General features: G+C 40.7%; 1 protein-coding gene across 2 annotated transcripts in view; it reads right to left on the bottom strand.

Moving 5' to 3' along the window:
- LOC115225772 (anaphase-promoting complex subunit 5) overlaps nucleotides 1-21,877 on the bottom strand; it is a 55,557-nt gene extending 33,680 nt beyond the window's left edge. For both annotated transcript variants that reach the window (XR_005004187.1, XM_029796723.2), the window contains exons 1-9: nucleotides 21,736-21,877; nucleotides 20,206-20,469; nucleotides 17,906-17,988; nucleotides 16,183-16,295; nucleotides 13,401-13,566; nucleotides 12,411-12,471; nucleotides 5,168-5,269; nucleotides 3,790-3,995; nucleotides 481-562 (exon numbers count right to left, since the gene is read on the bottom strand). Coding sequence is in view for 1 of the 2 variants with exons in the window: in XM_029796723.2 (XP_029652583.1) it covers nucleotides 481-562; nucleotides 3,790-3,995; nucleotides 5,168-5,269; nucleotides 12,411-12,471; nucleotides 13,401-13,566; nucleotides 16,183-16,295; nucleotides 17,906-17,988; nucleotides 20,206-20,451 (1,059 nt within the window). In the remaining variant the exon portion in view is untranslated. The remainder of the gene's footprint in view (nucleotides 1-480; nucleotides 563-3,789; nucleotides 3,996-5,167; nucleotides 5,270-12,410; nucleotides 12,472-13,400; nucleotides 13,567-16,182; nucleotides 16,296-17,905; nucleotides 17,989-20,205; nucleotides 20,470-21,735) is intronic.
- Between the last annotated feature and the right edge of the window lie 1,431 nt (nucleotides 21,878-23,308).

Here is a 23,308-nt window from a genome sequence, read left to right as displayed (position 1 = left end):
GGGGAGGGGGCCTGTCAATTGTACTGATTCCAGTATGCAACTGGTACTTAATTCATTGACCCCTAAAGGTTGAAAGGCAAAGTCGACCTTGGCAGAATTTGAACTCAGAACATAAAGACAGACGAAAGCATTTCACCCGGCATGCTAACATTTCTGCCAGCTCTCCACCTTAGGAGGTGACATAATGTAAAAGAAAGAGAGAGAAAGAATCAATTAGAACAAGCAGGGAGAAAGAGACAGGTTGACGACAAAGAAGGGAATGAGAAGAAGGGAATGAGGGAGAAAGACAAATGGAAAGAAATAGAGAAAGAGACAACAGACAACTGCAAACAGAGAGAGAGAGAGAGGAAGGTGACAGATAGGTGCAAAGAGAGATAGGGAGGATAGTGACAGACAGGTGCTCAGGTTGATGACAAAGAAGAGAGAAGGGAATGAAGAGAATAAGAGAAAGCTAGAAAATGCCAAACTAATTGTTCTTACCAAAGCGTGCTGGAGACATAAGTGATCGTTATTTTCCTGAGCCATACGAATGGCTTCTCGTAAGGCTGCAATAGCTTGTTCTCTGAAAAACAGATGGAAATTGGTTTAATGGTGGTTAAATAAGCAATACAAATGGTTGGTTGGCTAATTTGTTAGTTACATACATACATAAAACATGCATACGTACACACAGACACACACATACATTCAGTGCAAGCTCAGTTTATGAACAATTTTCCAAATACAAAACATCTTGGGTGACAAACAGTGTTTCGAGTAATGTACACACAAGCTGGCAGCATAAGCGGGAGAGGTGTTTAGCTTTCACTCAGAGCACATCCCTGCTCGAATCTGCCATTTCTCATCTTGAATTAAATTCATAAGCCAAGGTTCAACTGTATGCATGTATGAATGTTCTGTTGTCAAAAGCAGGATACATGAATCATATGAAGTCACATGAAAATCGAAATGCCCAGGTAGTTAATAATCTTGAACTCCAACTGCCTCTTACAACTTGTGTTATCATCATCATCATCATCGTTTAACATCCATTTTCCATGCTAGCATGGGTTGGATGATTCAACTGGGGTCTGGGAAGCCAGGAGGCTGCACCAGGCTCCAGGCTGATCTGGCAGTGTTTCTACAGCTGGATACCCTTCCTAACGCCAACCACTTTGTGAGCGTAGTGGATACTTTTTACGTGCCACCAGCACAGGGGCCAGAGGAGGCTGGCAACAGCCACAATCAGTTGGTGCTTTTTACGTGTCACCGGCACAGACACCAGTTAAGGCGGTGCTGGCATCAGCCACTTCCGGATGGTGCTTTTTACATGCCACCGGCACAGGTATCACAACTACAATTTCCATTTGATTTTTATTTTGATGTTGATGTACTTGACTCAATAAGGTCTCCTCAAGCACAACAGGTCGCCCTACGATCCAAGATAAGCACAGCAGGCCATCCTGCGAACCATGAACTCAATTCATTTGTCGGGTCTTCGCAATCACAGCATATCTCCAGAGGTCTTGGTCTTTCGTCATTGCCTCTGTGAGGCCCAACGTTCAAAAGTCGTACTCGACCACCTCACCCCCATGTCTTCCTGGGTCTACCTCTACCCCAGATTCCTTCAACTGTTTGGGAGAGGTACATGTCACAAAAACTTGTAAGACAATATCTGGGCTAAAAAGACATATGCTGGCTCACAGAAACATTCCTTCAGAATCAGATTCCAATGTGAAAGAAACTTGAATAATATCTGTTGCTTGTGTTTTAAGCCCTGCCAGACAGCAGCTGGTCTTAAAAGTTATCTGAGAGCTCATCAATGGAGGGATTGTGATGTGTGTTCTTGAGACAGCTATCATCTGTCAAGATGAAGCAATCATCGTCAACATCATCATTTAACATGGGTTGGACAGTTTGACAGTAGCTGGCCAAGCAGAAGACTATGCCAAACTTCTGTGTCTGTTTTGGCAAGGGTTTTACACCTGGATGCTGCCCTTCCTAACACCGGCCGTCCTGCAGAGTGGCATCAGCACAGGTGAGGTCTGTTTTGGCATGGTTTTTACAGCTGGATGCACTTCCAAATGCCAACCACTTCACAGTGAGGACTGGGCGCTTTTTAAGTGGTACCAGTTCTGGCAGGGTCACCAGGTAACTTGCAGGACAAAGAATCTTTGAGAGGGGAGGGGGCATTGGAGGAGGTGATCTTGTGCCAGATGGCCAAAAGGTTAGAGTGTGTTAGAGAGGCAGACCAGTGAGAGAGAGAGAGAGAGAGAGAGAGAGAGAGTTAACAAGCATGAGGACAGAAACAGGTGTACTGCTCTAAAGGAGATACCTGGTTACCCAGCCAGAGGGAAGAGCAAGAAGAGAGAGAGTGATCAAGAATGAGGGCAGAAACAGGTGTGCTGCTGTAGAAGAGCACACACCTCTGTGTGTGTGTGTGTGTGTATGTAACTTTTACCTTTTGCTAGTTTCAGTCACCAGACTGAAAAAACTATGTGCAGGGGATGATTGTTTCGCTAAACCTTTCAGGGCACTGCCCCAGCATGACTACATATTTACTTGATTTTTCTTTCCTCCCAATACAAGTAAAACACAAAGTCTGACAGATGCACCATGTATGAGCACACCTTTGATGCAGCTCTGAGGAAATGCCACTCTGATGTTTAAAACTGCAAATATTCTTTTCTACTCTAGGCACAACGCCCAAAATTTTATTTGGGGAGGAGAAGCAGTTGATTAGATCAACCCCAATACACAACAGGTACTTAATTTATCAAACCCGAAAGGATGAAAGGCAAAGTCGACCTCAGCAGAATTTGAACTCAATGTAAAGACACATGAAATATAAAACTACAAATATTACATAAATTTTCACTTTAAACTTTTGCATAAACTGGCAACGAAAGCAGTGGTGGAACAGAAACACTTGTAACTGGTCAATAACGATATACTCTTTCACTTGTTTCAGTCATTTGACTGTGGCCATGCTGGAGCACCGCCTTTAGTCAAGCTAATCGACCCCAGGACTTATTCTTTGTAAGCCTAGTACTTATTCTATCAGTCTCTTTTGCCAAACCGCTAAGTTACGGGGGACATAAACACCACCATCGGTTGTCAAGCAATGTTGGGGGGACAAACACAGACACAAAAACACACATACATATATATATATATATATATATATATATATACATATATACGACAGGCTTCTTTCAGTTTCCGTCTACCAAATCCACTCACAAGGCTTTGGTCAGCCCGAGGCTATAGCAGAAGACACTTGGCCAAGATGCCATGCAGTGGGACTGACCCAGAAGCATGTGGTTCGTAAGCAAGCTACTTACCACACAGCCACTCCTACGTCTAAAGTTTTTCTTTGTCTTATTATTTGAATTGTGTGTGTGTGTGTGTGTGTGTTTGTATTTGTCCCCATTGCACCACTTGACAACCGGTATAGAGTTTGCTTATGTCCCCATAACTTCACAGTTCAGCAAAAGAGACCAAGATAACAAGTACCAGACTCACATGTGGTCGAGTGATTAGCATTTCTGGCTTTCACCCAGGCAGCCTGGGGGGAGAGGAGAGAAGGTTCAATTCCAGACACAGGAGCATGTATTTTGTCCAACCCAGGCCAGCATGGAAAAATGGGTGTAGAATGACAATCATGATGACTTTAGCAATAAGTTCTGAGGTTGGTCTATTCAAACAAATCCTTCAAGGCTGTGACACAGCATGGCCGCAGTCCAATGACTGAAATAAGTACAAGATAAAACAAGTTCAAGGTCTAACTGAAAAATCAATGGGACTTACTTGTGTCCAAAACTAAAGTGCAAAGCTGCAAGATTCAGTGCAGCATAACGACGGTTGCTGTCATCAATATTCTCTTTAGTTTTGAACTGCTGGACATTGCTTTGGTCCACTGACGGCAGGACATATCGGTCAAAATAGTGATAGAGGTTGTGAGAAGCTGTGCAGAATTCCTTGACACGGATGTTGTTTAAGTAACTCAAGAAGTGCTGAGGATAAAGAAGAAGAGAATCAAAGGTCATGACCTTCACCAAAACCTCAATAAAAACACAGATAAATGAATGAAGGTGCATCTATTCTTGATAACAGCCCACCCAAGGCTAAATGACAGCAGCAACAACAACAACAAGGGAGCATTAGTTAAATCTTTAATAATCCCTGCATTAAATATGTTAACACAAACACAGTAGGTGCAGGCATGGTTATGTGGTACGAAGTTTGCTTCCCAGCCACATGGTTCTGGGTTCAGTCCCACTGTGGGGCACTTGGCAATTGTCTTCTACTATAGCCTCAGGCCACCAAAGCCTTGTGAGTGGATTTGGGAGACAGAAACTGAAAGAAGCCCATCATGTGTGTGTGTGTGGGGGGGTTATTTATTTATATATATGTGTGTGTGTGAGTGGGTGTGTGTATATGTTTGTGTGTCTGTGTTTGCCCCCCGCAACATCACTTGACAACCGATGCTGGTGTGTTTATGTCCCCGTAACTTAGCGGTTCAGCAAAAGAGACGGACAGAATAAGTACTAGGCTTACAAAGAATAAGTCCTGGGGTTGATTTGCTCGACTAAAGGCAGTGCTCCAGCATGGCCACAGTGTATATCCAGTTTTATTCAGCAGTAAATTATTTTTCATTTCTGCAGCAATTAACTAATGCACACTCCATTAAATTAGATTCTATCTGAACAATGTGGTTGTATCCACCCTGAAGAAGTAACAACTAACAATAAGGGTACATAAAGATGCAAATTTTGCAGTGTGCAATAGTTAATTGCTGCAGAAACATGTGTAGGTGAAGAAACGAAAAGAAGTAATTAACTGTTGAATAGAAATGGATATAAATTCATATATTCATCACACACACACACACACACACACATATATATATATATAATATACATCTGCTTGTGTGTCCTGTGTCTGCGTTCCCTCCCCCCCCACACACACACACAACACTGCTTGACAATCAATGTTGGTGTGTTTACATCACTGTAATTTAGCAGTTAAGCATGAAAATGTCTGAAATAAGAGATCCCTTACTTGAAAAACAGGTAAGAGTTAGCAACAGCAAGAATATCAGGTTTCGAAATAACATTTCAATAATGTGTTCACCCAACCCATGCTATCACGGAACAATAGAAGTAAAACAAACAACCATACTTACAGCTTCTGCTAAATTTGGATTCTCTTTAAGTAAGTTTCTGATCCGCTCTTGTAATTCATTGGGTGGTGCAGCTTTAGTGACATTATGGTGAATGAGGAATGCCTGAACAGAGAAGATGAAGGAAACATAATGAAAACAATATTAAAATCAATAGGTGTGGCTGTGTGGTAAGAAGCTTGCTTCCAAACCACATGATTCCAGGTTCAGTCCCACCACATGGCACCTTGGGCAAGTGACTTTTACAATAAATAGCCTTGTGAGTGGATCTGATAGATATAAAGTCAGAAACTGAAAGAAGCCCAACATGCATGTGTATACATCTATATATATACATACATACATATATGTATATATACATACAAATATATATATATATATATATATATATATATATATACATATACATAAATATATATATATATTGTTATATTTCAGAATGGTCATATTGCAAGTTTAGCCAATAAAAACACACGCACTATATATTTGGTGTTACTTTGCTTCAGTGTTATTTATTTTTTAAATTAATCTTAATCTTATTTTGGCCAGAGTTTTTTCGTCACACTCCTGTGACCGCATCAGTGGTCCTTTGCTTTCTTCTTACTTAATTGTGTCTCTCTCCTTACTAACCATCAGCCATTTTGTATTTCTATTGTATGTCTTCATTTGCGCATGCTTATATCTCTATGTGCATCTATGTTTATTTAGTGTGTGGGGGGAGGGGGATGCCTGTAATATTTGTATCTTCTGTTTATATACGTTCGTGTAATTTGTTTTTGTTTTTTCTTATCTTGTTCATGTGCTTACATCCACTTATTATTATTATTATCATTATTATTACGTATGCTTGTATGTATGTATAACAATACTAGTCATAATAATAATAATAAAAAAATTTTTTTAAATAAATAAAAAAATTTTAAATATAAAAAAAACCTATATAGTTATATACTTCCATTTGTTTATTTATCAGTGTATTTCATTTTATTATGTTTTCAGTTTTGTTTATATTGTAACCAGTTTATGGGGATCCTCTTCTGTCATATGTTGTGGTGTGTGCTAGTGTTCCATTCAAGTTTCCTATTCAGGCTAGGTTTATCTTCTATTATGTGTGTAGCTTCCGTAATTTGTCTGATTGTTGCGTCTGTTCTATGTGTGGACAAGATTTTAACTTCTATGTTGTTGATTGATCCCCCGTGTTCCTGCTCGGCGTGTTGGTACAGAATAGATGAGCTCTTTCCTTCCTTAAGTTCTCTCCAATGTGCATTTACCCGCTCTCCTATGCTTCTTGCCGTTTCCCCTACGTATGTCGTTGTCTTGTTACTGCATCATCCCTCTATACATCTTATACTATAGACTACATTTCTGGCTTTACAGTTTGTTTGTGGGCTAAATCTACACATAGTACAGTACCTATCCGTACAGGGGGTTCTACTGATTATGGATTTGATAGGGTTGCCTGGCTTTTCAACAACCTTAATCCTTAGCTTAAGTTTGTCTAGGGTCCTTCTAAAGCGGTACGCCAGTTCACCTCCAGGGGTGGTGTCAACAAACATGACACTCTGGTATTTGTGGCTATCATACCAAGAGTTGGCCTTCCCTATTTTCTTCTTTGTCCTTTCCATAGTGTTCCATGACTTGTTCCTATAGAGTGGGCAAATCCCATTCCCATCATTACATAAGATATTATCAAGTTTCTTCATGGCTCCTTTGTATACTCTGATCCTTTCTTTATGGCTGTAACCTGAGAACTGCATGCGGTGAATGAAATGTTGTATGTCCCTCTTTAACTCTGTAGGCTCGCACATGCGGGACACATTTCTCATTATTCTGACAAGGTCTGCCATCAAAATATTGAATTTGGCATTGTCCGCAATGGCTGAGTTCCGGTGGATCAAGTATTTGGAGGCCATAGGTTTGGCATAGTACAAATGAAGGATTTGGGTTTTATTATTCACAGTTTCTAGCCAGAGTTCTGTGTCTAGTACTGGTAGTCTATGGTTGGGGTGTTTAGTAGGGTAGTCTATTGTGACCTTAATACTCTTGTGGATGGAGTTAGCTATTTGCTGGATACTCTCCATGGTATTAGTTTCTATTTCTATTTCAACAGTACTCTCTTGTGGGGGTGCCTTTACCACTATGTTGATAACATAGCGAGAGTACATGTTCACAAGTATGGAGTTCTGTGTTAGGCGTTCCTTAAGCCTTCTGTCCCACCATACCATGAAAAGGTTGGCCACATCACCAGAGAAACTAACGCCGATGGCTGCCCCCTCATCCTAGGCATATATTTTATTGTTAAACTTAAACGTGTGGCCTTTTAGGGTAACTCTTATACTAGCTCCTAGTGCATGTGCGATCATTTTCTTTACCTGATGGACATTTGCGGGGCTCCGTATGGCTCTGGTCCATCCGCTCTGTCTCTCTATATGGGTCTTCCTAGCCATAGAAGTAATTGTGGGTGGTCTACTTCTTAAACGTCTACTGGGGCAGAAACTACTAAGATCATGTTTATATAGGTATTCATTGTCATATGTCAGTCTAAGTAGGAGGCCCAGTTCCTCTGTGTTGACATTACGGAACTCCACCTGGCTCTCGTTGATCATCTCCACGCACTTCTCCACCGCAAAATCCACGTCGATCGATGGGTATAGGGATACTACATCCATGCTACCCACCATACATCCTGTCAGGTTGCAAGTGTTGTTACAGTTATTGATCCTGCTGAGAAGATCTTCCGTGCTGTCACAAACATCAGGTGACATCCGGATTATAGGGCGTATGATCATTGAGAGGAAGTAGGAGATTCTGTAGTTGCTAGCGATATTCACTCCACAGACTGGTCTTGTTGGTAGTCCTGCTATAGGGTCAGTGGTTACTTTATGGTCCTTGCGAAATCCATACAGTGCCGAGATATCATTGTTCCAGGCTTGGAAATTGTTAGCTGTGCATTTCTGGGGTCCCAGAACAATTGTCCACATCATCATGTGGGCATTGAGGACCTTTTCTCTCTCCTCATGCGCCTGTAAAGTTGTTACTTTCGTATTGGCGATATGAGGTTGCATTGCCTGGATGTAGTTTGGTAAGCTGTCTATTGACATCCTGCCGGACTTATCTGTGGGAAGGTATACCACCTCTCCGTTCCTCGTGCGCTGAATGAGCTTACGTAGGCCACATGCGGGTTTAATCCCGAGTTGTTGGGCCTCTGTCTTATTCTGTCTCTTAGTGTATAGTTCTAAAATCTGTCTAAGTCTGGTCCTAGCTATAGTGAACTGTGCTTCCATATGGTCATTAGTATGTCTTGGGATGTAGACCCTTTTGTTGAAGGGTAATGTTGTTGGATAAATCTGGCTCATGTTGTAAGATTTGTCACATATGTTGAAGAATTGAATGTCAAAGGGAAGGGTATATATGTTAATGGCCCTTCTAGGGTTATCTTCATTATCGTTATACATATACACACACACACACATATATATGTACACACACACACATAATATAGATATAGACATATATAAACACACACATATAGATACATCATCATCATTTAACTGGGACTGGCAAGCCAGGAGACCACACCAGGCTCCAATCTGATCTAGCAATGTTTCTACAGCTGGATGCCCTTCCTAACGCCAACCACTCTGTGAGTGTAGTGGATGCTTTTTATGTGCTACCAGCACAGGAGCCAGTCAGGGCAGAGGGGCTGGCATCGACCATGTTCGGATGGTGCTTTTTACATGTCACTGGCACAGGGAGCCAGTCAGGTGGCACTAGCATTGGCCACAACTACAATTTCCATTTGATTGTGATTTGATTTTGACTTATCTTGATTCAATAGGTCTCCTCAAGCACAGCATGTCACTCAATGATTCAAAGGTACTTTTTTTAAATGGGCTGGTTATGTAACACTGGTGTAGGCTAAGGCTGTGATCTCACTTTACTTGCCGTCTTCTCAATTACAGCATATCTCCAGAGGTCTTGGTCTTTCGTCATTGCCTCTGTGAGGCCCAATATCCGAAGGTCATTTTTCACCACCTCATCCCATGTCTTCCTGGGTCTCCCTCTACCATGGATTCCTTCCACAGTTAGGGAGTGACACTTCTTCACACAGCTCTCCTCATCTATATGCAGCACATGACCATACAAGCGCAGTACACCACATTTGATGCTTCTTACGTCCAACATTTCTTTCGGGGCACTTACACTCTGTCGTGTGCACACTGACATTACACATCCAGCGCATCATACTAGCTTCATTTCTTTCAAGCCTATGCATGGCTTCAGCAGTCATGGACCATGCTTCACTGCCATGTAACATGGCAGTTCGCACACATGCATCATACAATCTACCTTTCACTCTGAGTGAGAGGCTCTTTGTCACCAGTAGAGGCAGGGGCTTTCTGAACTTTTCCTAGGCTATTCTTATTCTTGTGGCAATGCTCTCCGAGCATCCACCCCCACTACAGACTTGGTCACTTCATTTCGGAAACCAATTCCATGGCCCCCATGAACACCATGGAAGATACCGGATTGCAGTTCGACATGCCCATTAAAATCTCCAGCTGCAGTCATTACCGCTTGTCTTTAAGGTAGCTTGTAGAAGGGTATCATAAAAGTGGTTCTTCTGACTGTTTCATAGGCCAGCTTGTGGGCGTAGGCAGAGATAATTGTAGCTATACTATTCTGCAGGACTAGCCTGAGCTTAAGCACTCTATCACTTACCCTGACTACCTCTATGACCTTATCCACCCATTTCTCCATGAGGAGTATGCCTACACCCCCTACTCCATCACTGTTACCTTCCCAGAAGATTTTATACCTATGTACCTTTTTGTGTTTGTTTGATAGACATACTACACTTGTTCTCACTTCCAATCTGTCGACATTCAAACTTCAAGCATGTTAAGATTGTTGCTCCTACAGAGGGTAGGAGAAGGTGTTAGTGGCATTGTAAGTATAAGCATTACAGACATCGTAAAAACGTAAATTTAAGCATTACTGGTGTTGCAGATACAAGTAAATCAATAAAGATAGTTAAAGGAGAATATCAATATCAATATACCAATGTTAGATTAAGAAGGTGGGCAGCTAAACTAGTTGCATTTGTCCCAGGAGAGAGAGGGGGAGAGGAGATTGCAAGTATGATAGAGGATACCACCAGTGAGAGAAGAGAGGAACAAGTACGCCCATACACACACACAGAGGATCAAGTACGCACGTACAGCCCATTAGCTTTCTCTTTCTACTTCAATACGTCCATGGAAATTACCGAGTAGTTTGTTGACAAATTTTGAGTCAAAACAAAAGATAGCCGATTAAGTAGGTGAGCAGCTAAACTAGTTGCATTTGTCCTGGGAGAGAGAGAGGAGATTGCAGGTATGGTAGAGGATACCACTAGTGAGGGAGGTGGTTTCCGGTGATAGAAGAGATATATATGGTGATGGTGGTGGGAGAAGAAAGATATCCAATAATGGAGGGAGAAGAGAGAGAGATATCCGGTATTGGTGGTGGGGCTGGGAATGGGTGAGTGCACCGTGAACAAGCAAGGGTTAATTTAGAGAGATGGTATAAAAAAGCTATGAAGCCAACTTGAGAACACAGGAAGGAAGGAGAGACTACATTTAGAAAATTGCATGAAGAATTATGGTGAAACAAAGGCTGAGAGAGGGAGATTAGGAAGTGATATATTGAAGAGTCAATTTAAATAATTAGCTTACGATAGTAGATATTAGTAAATAATCAAAATCAAATCAAATTCGCAAATTTGATGACTGGCACCCATGCTAGTGGAACGCTAAGAGCACCATCTGAGCATGATCGCTGCCAGAGCAGCTGACTGGCTTCCGTGCCAGTGGAACATAAAAAGCACCATTCAAACGGGATCATTGCCAGCGCTGCCTCACTGGCACGTGAAAAACATTCGAGCAAGGTCGTTGCCAGTGCCGCTGGACTGGCTCCTGCGCAGGTGGCACGTAAAAAACACCACTTGAGCGTGGCCATTGCCAGTACCACTTGACTGGCCCTTGTGCTAGGGGCACATAAAAGCACCCACTACACTCACAGAGTGGTTGGCATTAGGAAGGGCATCCAACTGTGGAAACTCTGCCAGATCAGATTTGAGCCTGGTGCAGCCATCTGGTTCGCCAGTCCTCAGTCAAATCGTCCAACCCATGCTAGCATGGAAAGGGGACGTTAAATGATGATAATGATGAATAAAAGTATTTATAGCGAATGGCGAATTAATGCGTGAAAAAAATCGAAAAAAAAGCGAATATCTTAGTTTAGCAATGCATAACTGGGCATCCAAGAAGCGTCTATGTTGGATGAATTGCGTGAAAAACAGAGAGGAAAACATGTAAGTAAAGTGTTTTATAGATATGCTATGACCGGAAGTGGACATTATGGAGGGCGCTTTCTACCTGGGCTGAAGACAATAGCAATGAGTAGCAGACAGAGCACCAGAAGCCATAGTCACTGGGAAGGAATAAGAGTATGAAAAATATTTAGCCAACATGAAACATAGACAGAACAAGCAAGGGTTAAGTTAGAGAGATGGTACAAAAAATATGTAGCCATCTTGAGAAAACACACACACACACACACACATATATATATATATATACATATACACACACACACACACACATATTGTGGCTGTGTGGTATGTAGCTTGCTTACCAACCACATGGTTCCGGGTTCAGTCCCACTACATGGTGCCCTGGGCAAGTGTCTTCTACTATGGACTCAGGCCGACCAATGCCTTGAGAGTAGATTTGGCAGACAGAAACTGAAAGAAACCCATCGGATTTATACATGTGTGTGTGTCTGTCTGTCTGTGTTTGGCCTCCAATCAGTGCTTGACAACCGATGTTGGTGTGTTTACGTCCCTGTAACTTAGTAGTTCCACAAAAGAGACCAATAGAATAAGTACTAAGTTTACAAAGAATAAGTCCTAGGGTCGATTTGTTTGATTAAAGGCGGTGCTCCAGCATGGCCGCAGTCAAATGACTGAAACAAATAAAAGAATATATACTTGCATGTTACTTGGTGACCCTGCCAGTATTTGGTACCACACAAAAAGCATCCAGTCCACACTAAGTGTTTTATAGATATTCTATGACTGGAAGTGAACATTATGGAGGATGCTTTCTACCTGGGCTGAAGACAATAGCAATGAAGCTGGCAGTAAAACAAAAACACAGAGCATAAAAAGCATTAAAAAAATCCAAGAAATAAAAACACTCACCTGGTTGGCTATGTAATATTCTGCCTGTTTTTGAGATTTATACGTCACAGGGGGTGGTTGTCTGTTGTGGGCAAGAAATATAAACGCTTGGTTAGGCAGGAATATATGAAGCTCTCACACACACACTTCACACCTTGATCCCAGCCTGCCCCTCCATTTCCATTCTCCCCACTCTGGGCCACACTGCCATCACTATCACCAACACCATCACATAACCTGGCTGCACTTTACTCCAGCCATGCAACACATCCACACTACACTCCCACCACCACACAACATTCACACAAATGCACACATGTACACATACATACTCGCACATGGTTACACTGAACACCCACAACACAGTCTGCATGCGTGCTTGCACATGCACACACACACAAGCATCCATGTTACAATTGCTACAAAACATGGCCAGACTACTACCACCACACACCATCATCATCATCATCATCATCCTATAACCCTTTAGCATTTAAACCAGTCATATCCAGCCCAAATATTCTACCTACTTCAACCAGCCACTCACACACACCTACCCTACAGTGTCATTCTAAAAATATGCAATAGCATCATTGAAATCTCAAGTTTACAAGATAATGCAAAATTAATTCAAAACAATGTGAATAAAAAAGCATTACATTTGACAGAGTAATCTGAATGCTAAAGGGTTAAGGTTAATTTTCCATTCTGGCATGGGTTGGATGGCTTGATAGGATCTGGTAAGGCCAGGTGCCACAACAGGTACAAAGTCTGATTTGGCTTGGTTTCTACAGCTGGATGCCCTTCCTCATGCCAACCACTTTACAGTGCATACTAGGTGCTTTTTATGTGGCACCATCACCAGTGCTTTTCTCGTGTCACCCTAGTTCTTTTTACGTATCCACAAATACACATTCAAGTTACAATATCTCCACCACACAACACCCAGAAACCATCCTCTACACAACAAGGACAGATATTCCAATCTGTGTTACTGCAATCAATACTAACGTCTTGCCCTGACCGAAAGCATCGTCCGGACCAACTGAGTCTCTACAATTTTTCTCTTTATCAGCAGTAATACTCATCATTTCAGCATGAAAACGGTTGAATATGTTGACCACTTCACTCAACGATAACATGTTGAAAGTTACCATCATCCTCCGGGCGAACAGACCTGAAATGTTAATTAATCCAGTTAATTAATAATTTCTAATTTTGACACAAGGTCGGTAATTTTTGAGGAAGGAGAGAGTCAATTACTTAGACTTGAGCTTAACTGGTGCTTATTTTATCAACCCTTTAAAGACGAAAGGCAAAGTCAAAGCTCAGCAGTATTTGAACTCAGAACACAAACCATTTTATCCAGCATGCTAACAATTCTGCCAGCTAACTGGTTTAATACTCCACTTAATATAATACATTATTGTAATTAATATAAGTCATGCTGGTGGCACGTAAAAAGCACCATCGAATGAGGCCGATGCCAGTGCCCCCTGACTGGCACCCATGCTGGTGGCACATAAAAAGTATCATCTGAACGTGGTCGATGCCAGTGCCGACTGGCTCCTGTGCCAGTGGCATGTAAAAAGCACCCACTACACTCTCAAAGTGGTTGGTGTTAGGAAGGGCATCCAGCTGTAGAAACCTTGCCAGATCAGATTGGAGCCTGGTGCAACTGACTAGCTTGCCAGTCCTCAGTCAAGCCATCCAGCCTATGCCAGCATGGAAAGCGGATGTTAAACGATGATGATGATGACATTATCATCATCTTTATTTAACATCCATCATCCATGGGTTGGATGGTTTGACAAGAGTTGGTAAGCCAAAGGACTATGCCAAGCTCCACTGTCTACTTTGGCACAATTTTTACAGCTAGATGCATTTCCTAGTACCAACGACTTTCCTTTATAATTAATGTAAACCCATTATCATAATATAAATAAATTATCTTTAAAAGAAACACATTATTGCTATTACCGTAGCATTTTCCCCAAGCATTATTATTATTATTAACAGTCTGAGATTTTTTACATTATTGTTAGGGCATGAGAAAAAGGAGCTACTCGTGATCTCTTTCAGGGCCTCCAAGACAGGTGGACAGGAGGAAAGGAGAAAGTGAGGGAAAGACATTATCTTCAAACTGGAGACATGGCTCAAATAAAGACCCACAGGTTCAGGTGACGATGTTAAACAGGGTTAAAGTTTAAGTTTGCCATCTAGGTAGACCCTGGCAGGATTTGAACCCAGAACAAAAAGTACAAAGCATCTCCTCCAATAGTCTAACGGTTTTTGTTTGCAGTTCCCGAACTTATACTTTTGTCAGCTTAGGAAAGATAGCAGGCAATAATGAAGATGATGATGGTGATAATGATGATAAAGATGATGATGAATCTGGTGAGAATCGTGCTAAAGATGGAATACATGTTAAAATTGAAGATTTTATAGGCGCAGGAGTGGCTGTGTAGTAAATAGCTTGCTTACCAACCACATGGTTCTGGGTTCAGTCCCACTGCGTGGCACCTTGGGCAAGTGTCTTCTATTATAGCCTCGGGCCGACCAAAGCCTTGTGTGTGGATTTGGTAGACGGAAACTGAAAGAAGCCTGTCATATATATGTATGTACGTGTGTGTGTGTATGTGTGTGTGTGTGTGTGTGTGTGCATGTGTTTATGTTTGTCCTCCGCAACATTTTTTCACAAAAGATGCTGGTGTGTTTACATCCCCGTAACTTAGCGGTTCAGCAAAAGAGACCGATAGAATAAGTACTAGGCTTACAAAGAATAAGTCCTGGGGTCAATTTGTTCAACTAAAAGTGGTACTCCAGTATGGCCACAGTCAAAAAGACTGACACAAGTAAAAGAGTGAAAGAGAGTATGAAGTGATTAGAAGACAATGATAATTAAGAACATGGCAATGTTCAGCATGATCATCATCATCATTGTTGTCGTCGTCATCTAACGTCTGTTTTCCATACCAGTATGGGTTAGATAGGCCAACCAGAGAGCTGTTAAAACTCCAGTTTTCTGTTGTGGCCTGGTTTCTATGGTTGGATGCCCTTCCTAATGCCAAATACTCTACAGAGTGTGCAGGGTGCATTTAGTCAGCACCAGCATGAGTACATTTTACATGGCATTGGAACCTGTAAAGGACAAGCCTGTAGGAATCATCATCATCATCATCAACATCATCGTTTAACGTCCACCTTCCATGCTGGCAAGGGTAGGACGGTCTGACAGGAGCCAGCCAGGTAGAAGCCTGCACCAGACTTCTGTGACTGTTTCGGCAGGATTTTTATAACTGGGTGTCCTTCCTAACACCATCACCCAGCAGAGTGGACTGAGTGCTTTTTACATGGCACAAGCACAGGTGAGGTCAGTTTTGGCAAGGTTTTTACAGCTGGATGCCCTCCCAAATGCCAACCACTTTACAGTGTGGACTGAGTGCTTTTTAAGTGGCACTTGCACTGAAAGGGTCACCAAGTAACTTACAAGACAAAAATCATTTGAGAAGAAACGGGAGGAGGTGACCTTGTCAGATGTTGAAAGGTTATAGTGGATGAAAATAGAAATGATGTGAATAAAGATGACGTGATTGATAAGGATGGTGATGATGACAATGATGAAAACGACCACAAAAGAATTCAATGCATGCGTATGTTAATGTACATAGGTTACGTTTTAAACAATCATTAAATGAAACAATCACCACCTTTGGAGCATGGAATGGGAGTGGAGATGGATACAGGAAGGACAAAACAAAAACAAACAAAAACTAATTTTTTTCAAACTTACCGAACAATGATGATTTATGCATTAATGTTTCTGAGAAATGCAAAAAATCGTCTGTAAATTGATTAAAAAACTCATTGAGGGCTCGGATTCCTCCTTCAGCTATGACAGTCAACCTGGAAATTAGAGAGAGGAATTGCTATAGAGCAGGCTAGGTGACCTTTTATGAGAAAGCAAGCCACAAGACAAGGCATGTCATCAAGCAGATCGCATTTCTATAAAATTCAAGGTAAATTTTCACTGGCATGCTGCTCAGAAAGTCCCCTGGTCTGCTTGTGGCCTGCAGGCCCCTAACTGCTATAGAAGCAACATTGCTGATGTAGTTGTTGCGGAGTGGATATCAGATGTTCTGGCAGCACTTATGTGGCATCCACAATTCAATGCTGATTTATTTGACAAGACAGAATGGAATAAGCAGGACAAGAGGAAGCATGTGGGACAGAAAGTCTCTGAAGGGGTCACAGGATGTGTGGTGAAAGAACTTTGGCAAATAAACTAAAAACAATAATAATAAAGTTAAAGTGAAGATGAAATAAATAGCACTTATGTTTACTCCTTTTGGTGCCAACCCACCCGGAACCACCCTTGGCTTTATGATACAAACTTTATTTAAAATCCTTTTTGTACCCAGTTTGCAAGATTCTTTATGTGAATTTGTGTGTTGAAACAAATTTTGTTGCATCTAGGAAGTGTCCTTATGCCAATATAATTAACACACACACTGGTTCAACTCCACTCTTTTATTATTTGTCAACTGATTAAATATGCAACAAACTAATCGTTTGTTTGTTTAATTTGGTTAAACAGTGAGTCATTTGTTTTGCTTTTGTTTGTCAAAGCTCTTTCATTGCAACTTGCAACCTTTTCAATGACTTTTGATTCAGTCCATTATGGAGGCCGCATTTGTCTACTTGAGACCTTGTTGCATGCATTTGTGTGTGTGTGTGTGTGTATATGTGCTTGCATATGTATGTATGCATGTGTGTACACGTCTGTGTATTCATGTGTCTCTGTGTGTGCATGTTTGTGTATGTATGTGTGTGTACTTCAGTTTGCATGCGTGCATGTGTCTGTGTGTGTAAGTTTCTGTGCATGTATCCATGTCTGTGTGTAGAGTGTTTGTATGGTCATGTGTGTGTCTGTCCATACTACTTATGTACCTGCCTACCAGTCTATCATTCAACTTACCTACCTATAGGCTTGCCTATCTTCCCACTATTCAACTTAACCAGGACTGTGGAGTTGAAACAAAAACTTTGACTCCGACTCCTCTACTATTGGCACCTCCGACTCCTCCTTATGTAATTAAGTGATTGTGGTCTACATATCTCATAAAGCATATGCATATGCACTTGAGTAGGCCTCTATCTTATTCTTATTAAGGAATAAAGACATTGTGAGTTGGAATCACGTCATGCTAAATAAATATAGATACACATGCATACACACAAAAACTCATACGAACAGACAGACTCAAGCACACATGCACAGGGAAGCAGGCTCAGCAAGACTTATTAGGCTAAAGCTTAGGGCTGGAAAATCTAGAGGGCTTCTGACCAACTTGTATAATATTTTTGATACTGTCATACGCCCTTAACTACAGACAAGTTTTCTTCGACTGACCACATTCTGATAAAGGAATCCCTCCCACCCCCAACACACACACACAAAAAAAAAACAATGACACTACAATTTAAATTAAAATATTATAAAAATCTTTTCAAACCTTCCTGTAAATCTGTCAGCCAACTTTGCATTTGTCACTTTCTTCACACGGGGAATTAAATCACGAAGAGCCTTTTCAGGTCCCTGTAATGTGGATAAAAGATAAAGAGATAACATCATTGGGAAGGAAAATTATTTATGAATTCTCTTTTCACACTTTTATAATCATAATATTACGGAGATGTACTTGTATAGCAAGCGACCTGATCTGAGATCGTATGCTAGAACGAAAACAATTGCAGCATGGAAGGTGTTTATAAGCCATTTAAGAAACACACAAAATCCATTAGATTCACTTCAACATTCAAATTTAATTTGTCAAAATATTTTCGTCGCTTTGAGACCGCGACCATTCACTAACAAAATTCCATGCTGAAGTGAATCTAATGAATTTTATGTGTTTCTTAAATGGCTTATAAACACCTTCCACGCTGCAATTGTTAAAAATCATAATTATTCAGTATCTGTATTCAACACTGGCATGGGTCAGACACTTTGACAGGATGTGGCAGTCAGTGGACTGTGTCAAACTCCAATGCCTATTTCAACATGGTTACACACTACTTGATGCCCTTCCAAACACCAACTACTTTACAGAGTGGATTGGGCGTGTTTCTTTTTTTATGTCACTGGCACTCATGAGGTTGCAGGCACCTTGCAAGACAAGACCCCTCAACTGAATGGAGGTAGCTTATACCAGATGTTGAGAGAAAAAAATATGATAGAGGAACAGGAATAAGAGTCTTAGCTGGGGTACAGGGCTACCCCAGCTACAAAAGAAAGATAGTGATGATGTGTAATGAAATTTTGTTAGAAGCACAAAATATTGGTTTCAAATTTTAGCACAAGGCCAGCAATATCAGAGGAGGGGGATAAGTTGATAAGTTCAACTGGTATTTATTTCACTGACCCCAAAAGGATGAAAAGCAAAGTTGACCTCAGCAGAATTTGAACTCAGAAGGCAAAGACAGACAAGATACAGTTTAGCATCTAAATATTCTACCAGTTTGCTGCCTTATGCCTTAGAAGCACAAAATATTGACACATAGTATTATTACCTCTATCTTAGCAAAGGTGAAAGTATTGTTTTCAGTTGTGTTTGCTTGTTTGTCCATGAACCGCTGGGTGGATTCAGATGAAACTTTCAGGGATGTTTGGCCTTGTGACTGGCATGAACTGATTAGATTTTGGGATCGATCTGGTAACAGATAAGGATTCTGGATTATTTTTCCTGTTTTTTTTACTTAATTTTTGAGAATGGTCAGGTTCATTTTTAGTATTCTCATTTGTGAGAGCAGTCAAATCTATTTCAAATATTCTCATTTTAAAAATCACCTCTGGCTAATCATTGAGAGGACATTGGTGTTGCCTTGGCTGAGGTTTGCACTCTCTGAGTGCTCTTATGATTATTATTATCATTATTATTACTACTATGAGTGAAATCTGTGGAAATTCTACCAGTTTTGCTAGTGAATAGTGAGAAATTTAGTTGTCTGTTGTTGACTAGAACTGTAAGCTGGAGAACTGTAGCAGGCTCCAGTCTGGTTTGGCTTGGTTTCTGTGGTTGGACACCCCTCCTAACACCAACGACTCCAAGAGTGTAGTGGGTGCCTCTTATGTGTCACTGGTGCTTTTATGTGCCACCAGCATGGCCATGACTACAATTTTACTTGGCTTGACGAGTCTTCTCAAGCACAGCAAATTGCCAATGGTCTCGATCACTTGTCATCGCTTCCTTGAAACCCAACATCCAAAGATCATGCTTAACCACCTCGTCCCACCTCGGTCTACATCTTCCATAGGTTCCTTCCACAGTTAGAGATCTTTACACAGCTGTCCTCATCCATATGCATCACATGACCATAACCAGGTCTTCCTGGGTCTACCTCTTCCACAGGTTCCCTCCACAACCATCCTCACCCATATGCATCACGTGACCATAACCAGGTCTTCCTGGGTCTACCTCTTCCACAGCTGTCCTCATCCATATGCATTACATGACCATACCCAGGTCTTCTTGGGTCTACCTCTTCCTCAGGTTCCCTCCACAACCATCCTCATCCATATGCATCACATGACCATACCAGCACAGTCTCTCTTGCACACCACATCTGATACCTCTTATGCCCAATTCTTCTCTCAAGAAGCTGACACTCTTTTGTACATGCAAACTGACTGTGCACACCCAGCAAAGCATACTAGCTTCATTTCTTTCAAGCCCTCAATAATATATTCCTCTAACCCATGCAAGCATATCAAAATGAATGTGAAAACAAATGAAAAAATCCTGTGTAAGCTTACCTGATAAAGATCTAATATTAATGTAAGAATAGCTTTCACTTCTACATCAGTAAAATCCATTTCCACCTTGAGGTCCAAATTCTGTTGGTACTGTTCTCGAATTTGTGACTTTTTCTCATAAGCATTTAGGAATTCATAAAGCAGAACAAGTAAGGTCACTTTGTGAGAGGTGACTTGTTCCTTTGATGATCTTTTAGTTGAGGGTTCAAACATGAACAAATCTGAACCAGATGATACGTAAGACATTTTCAGAGCTGGATAATCCTAAAATAAAAATAAAATAAAAATGATTCTTGATTATATTATTGATTACACTGATCAGATCAGATCAGAATTTATTAAAATGATGGGTGAGATGCCGAAGATATGGATTAGCAGAATTATTAAAGCATAGGGCACGTCTGAATAACTTTTGATGATCTTTTAGTTGAGGGTTCAAATTTAAACAAATCTTCAGAACTGGAAGATCCAGGCCGAGCAAAGCATTGTGAGTGGATTTGGTAGACAGAAACTGAAAGAAGCCCCGTCATACGTGTGTGTTGTACGTGTTTATGTATTTGCATGTCTGTTTGTTCTCCCACTATCGTTTCACAACTGATGTTGGTGTGTTTACGTCCCTGTAACTTAGCAGTTCAGCAAAACAGACCAATAGAATAAGTACTAGGCTTACAAAGAATAAATCCTAGGGTGTTTCATAAGACAACCTTGCCCGGACTTGTGACTAGGAAGATAACCGAAGGGGATCTTTACTTTTTTTAACGTATATATACATGGTTAATGTTTACAATATTACCCAGAAACGAAATTATATATGTATATATATCATTTCGAAACGTGGAGTAGATGAAATTAAGGCGACTGAAGAAGGGGAATTTTCCTTGTTTTGTATGTCCTGTACTCTATTTTTTCGTTGTTTTAAAAAAATGTCCATTTCCTTGATTTTGTGTCTATGTTTTCGTTTCTCATTGTGTTCGACGTTTTTTTGGTGTCCTGTACCCATATATGCATGTATATATACATGTAGAGGTAGGTACGTACATATATGTACGTATATATGCATATATTTTATTTATTTATTATTTATTTATATATATATGGTACTACTTAAGAAGAGTGGTCCCGGTGCGCGCTAGCTAGTCGTTTACTTTGTTTTTGTTTTATTTACTTCGTTTTAAAAAATTATTTACTGTGTTTTTGTGTTTTATTTACTTTGCTAGGTAGTCGTAGGATCGACTAGTCACGACTAGCTAGCGCGGATGCGCGAGTACGCGCACCGGGATCACTCTTCTTAAGTAGTATATATATATATATATATATATATATATACTCTCTTGTGATCAAAAGTGATAGATATTTATTTAACTGAAGCAAGAGATGTGTGGGTGTAGAGCCATGCCATCGTTTGTTGGTGACCGGTTGCTAAGTAAAACTAAGGAGACCAAGACCTACACTACGTGTAAGCGATAAAAAACACAAAACCTAGAAAGAATTTTAAAAGGCAAATATCAAATAAAAATTGTCAAAACTTACCAATTACTTTATCTAAAGAGGAGAGGAAATGTTCTATTCTAGAAGATGCAGCGATTTGGAGAAAGATGTACGATGTGTATAATAGTTAGAAAGACAAATGCATGTGAGGCGTGTGGGTTGTATTATTGTAACATTTCTTCTTTTTTAATAATATCCTGGGCTTCACGTTGAATTTTCTCCAATTTCTCTAAAGTGACCGACCTAAGCGGCAGCAATTTCGGTTTACAAAGGATGGCACATGGCACGGCCCTGTCGTAGACTCGCTCTTTCTTCGGCAATATTTCTTTGATAGTCACATTAGATTTAGACATATTCAGATAGGTTTAAATATTCTTCTCTAACTTTTGTTTCTAGCAATTTATTTCCCGTCTTCGGGTGATTGTTTTCTTGTAGAAAAATAACTGCTTTAAACACCAATTACAGTTTAAGACAACAAATACATGATCGAAGAAATATATTTCTTTCTGATTGGTTTGTTAAACGTCTTGTAGTTGAAGAAACGGTGTAGTAAGACAGCTTTGCTTTATATATCTCCTTGTGTTTACCCAATACTTAGTTTAACATAATAATCCTATTAAACACGAAATCTATCGATTATCGCATAGCCACCTCAAACTCTGCTTAAACAATATTTATGAAACAGAATCCGCGCCGTTCTTTTAACGTCACTTCCGCCTAATATCCAAGGGAGATAATGTAAACGCTCCCAATTTTAGGGCAGTCATGGGAAACTTCTAACCTGCGGGACTTTATGAATGGTACACCTAAACGAAAACTTACCTTCAATATTTTAGTCGTGCAGCCCACCAAATGATGGCTTATGTCTCATGCGGCCCGCTTCTAGAAAAAGGCTACCCATGCAAGTGTTACAGCCTATGCTGTGGCTCGCTTGACCTGTTAGAAATAGCAGTCAGATTTCTCATTTACACCGTGTCATATGTGCACACTGACATTACCCATCCAGAAGAGCATGCTAGCTGCTCTGCTCATGACATTTCTTTCAAGCCTTCGCATGTCCTTTGTAGTCACAGCCCATGTTTCACTGCCATGTAGCATGGCTATCCATACACAGACGTCACCTTTCACTCTCAGGGAGAGGCGTTTGTTACCAAAGCTCTCTGAACTTTGCCCAGCCAGTTCTCAATCTAACAACTATGCTTTTAGAACTTCCTCCTCCTCTACTAACTTGGTCACCTAGGTAGTAGAAGCTATCTACTATTTCTTCACACACCCACCAAGCATTTGAGGAAGTCTTTTCTTTGCACGTTCTTTGTCCTAATTGTTCCTGCACATTTACCATCAAAGTGTCCATTATGGCCAATCTTACCAATCAGTTTCTCACTAGGGGTTCAACGGAGTGTTAGATAACAGCCAGATGCTGTAACCTTGTACTCCTGAGAGATAGCAGTTATAGAATGAAATATGATGATACGTATATATAATTTCTAGGACATTAGTAAACCTTTTAGTATTCAAACCAGCCATATCAGGCCCAAATATTCTACCTGCTTTATGTTCAAACTGACATGACCAGACCTCTCACATCTCCCTACAATGTCATTTTAAAACTAAT

The sequence above is a fragment of the Octopus sinensis genome, linkage group LG28 (assembly GCF_006345805.1).
Source record: "Octopus sinensis linkage group LG28, ASM634580v1, whole genome shotgun sequence".
Lineage (NCBI taxonomy): Eukaryota > Metazoa > Mollusca > Cephalopoda > Octopoda > Octopodidae > Octopus > Octopus sinensis.
The sequence above is the reverse complement of the archived record's forward strand: the minus strand, read 5'-3'. Positions and strand labels throughout refer to the sequence as shown.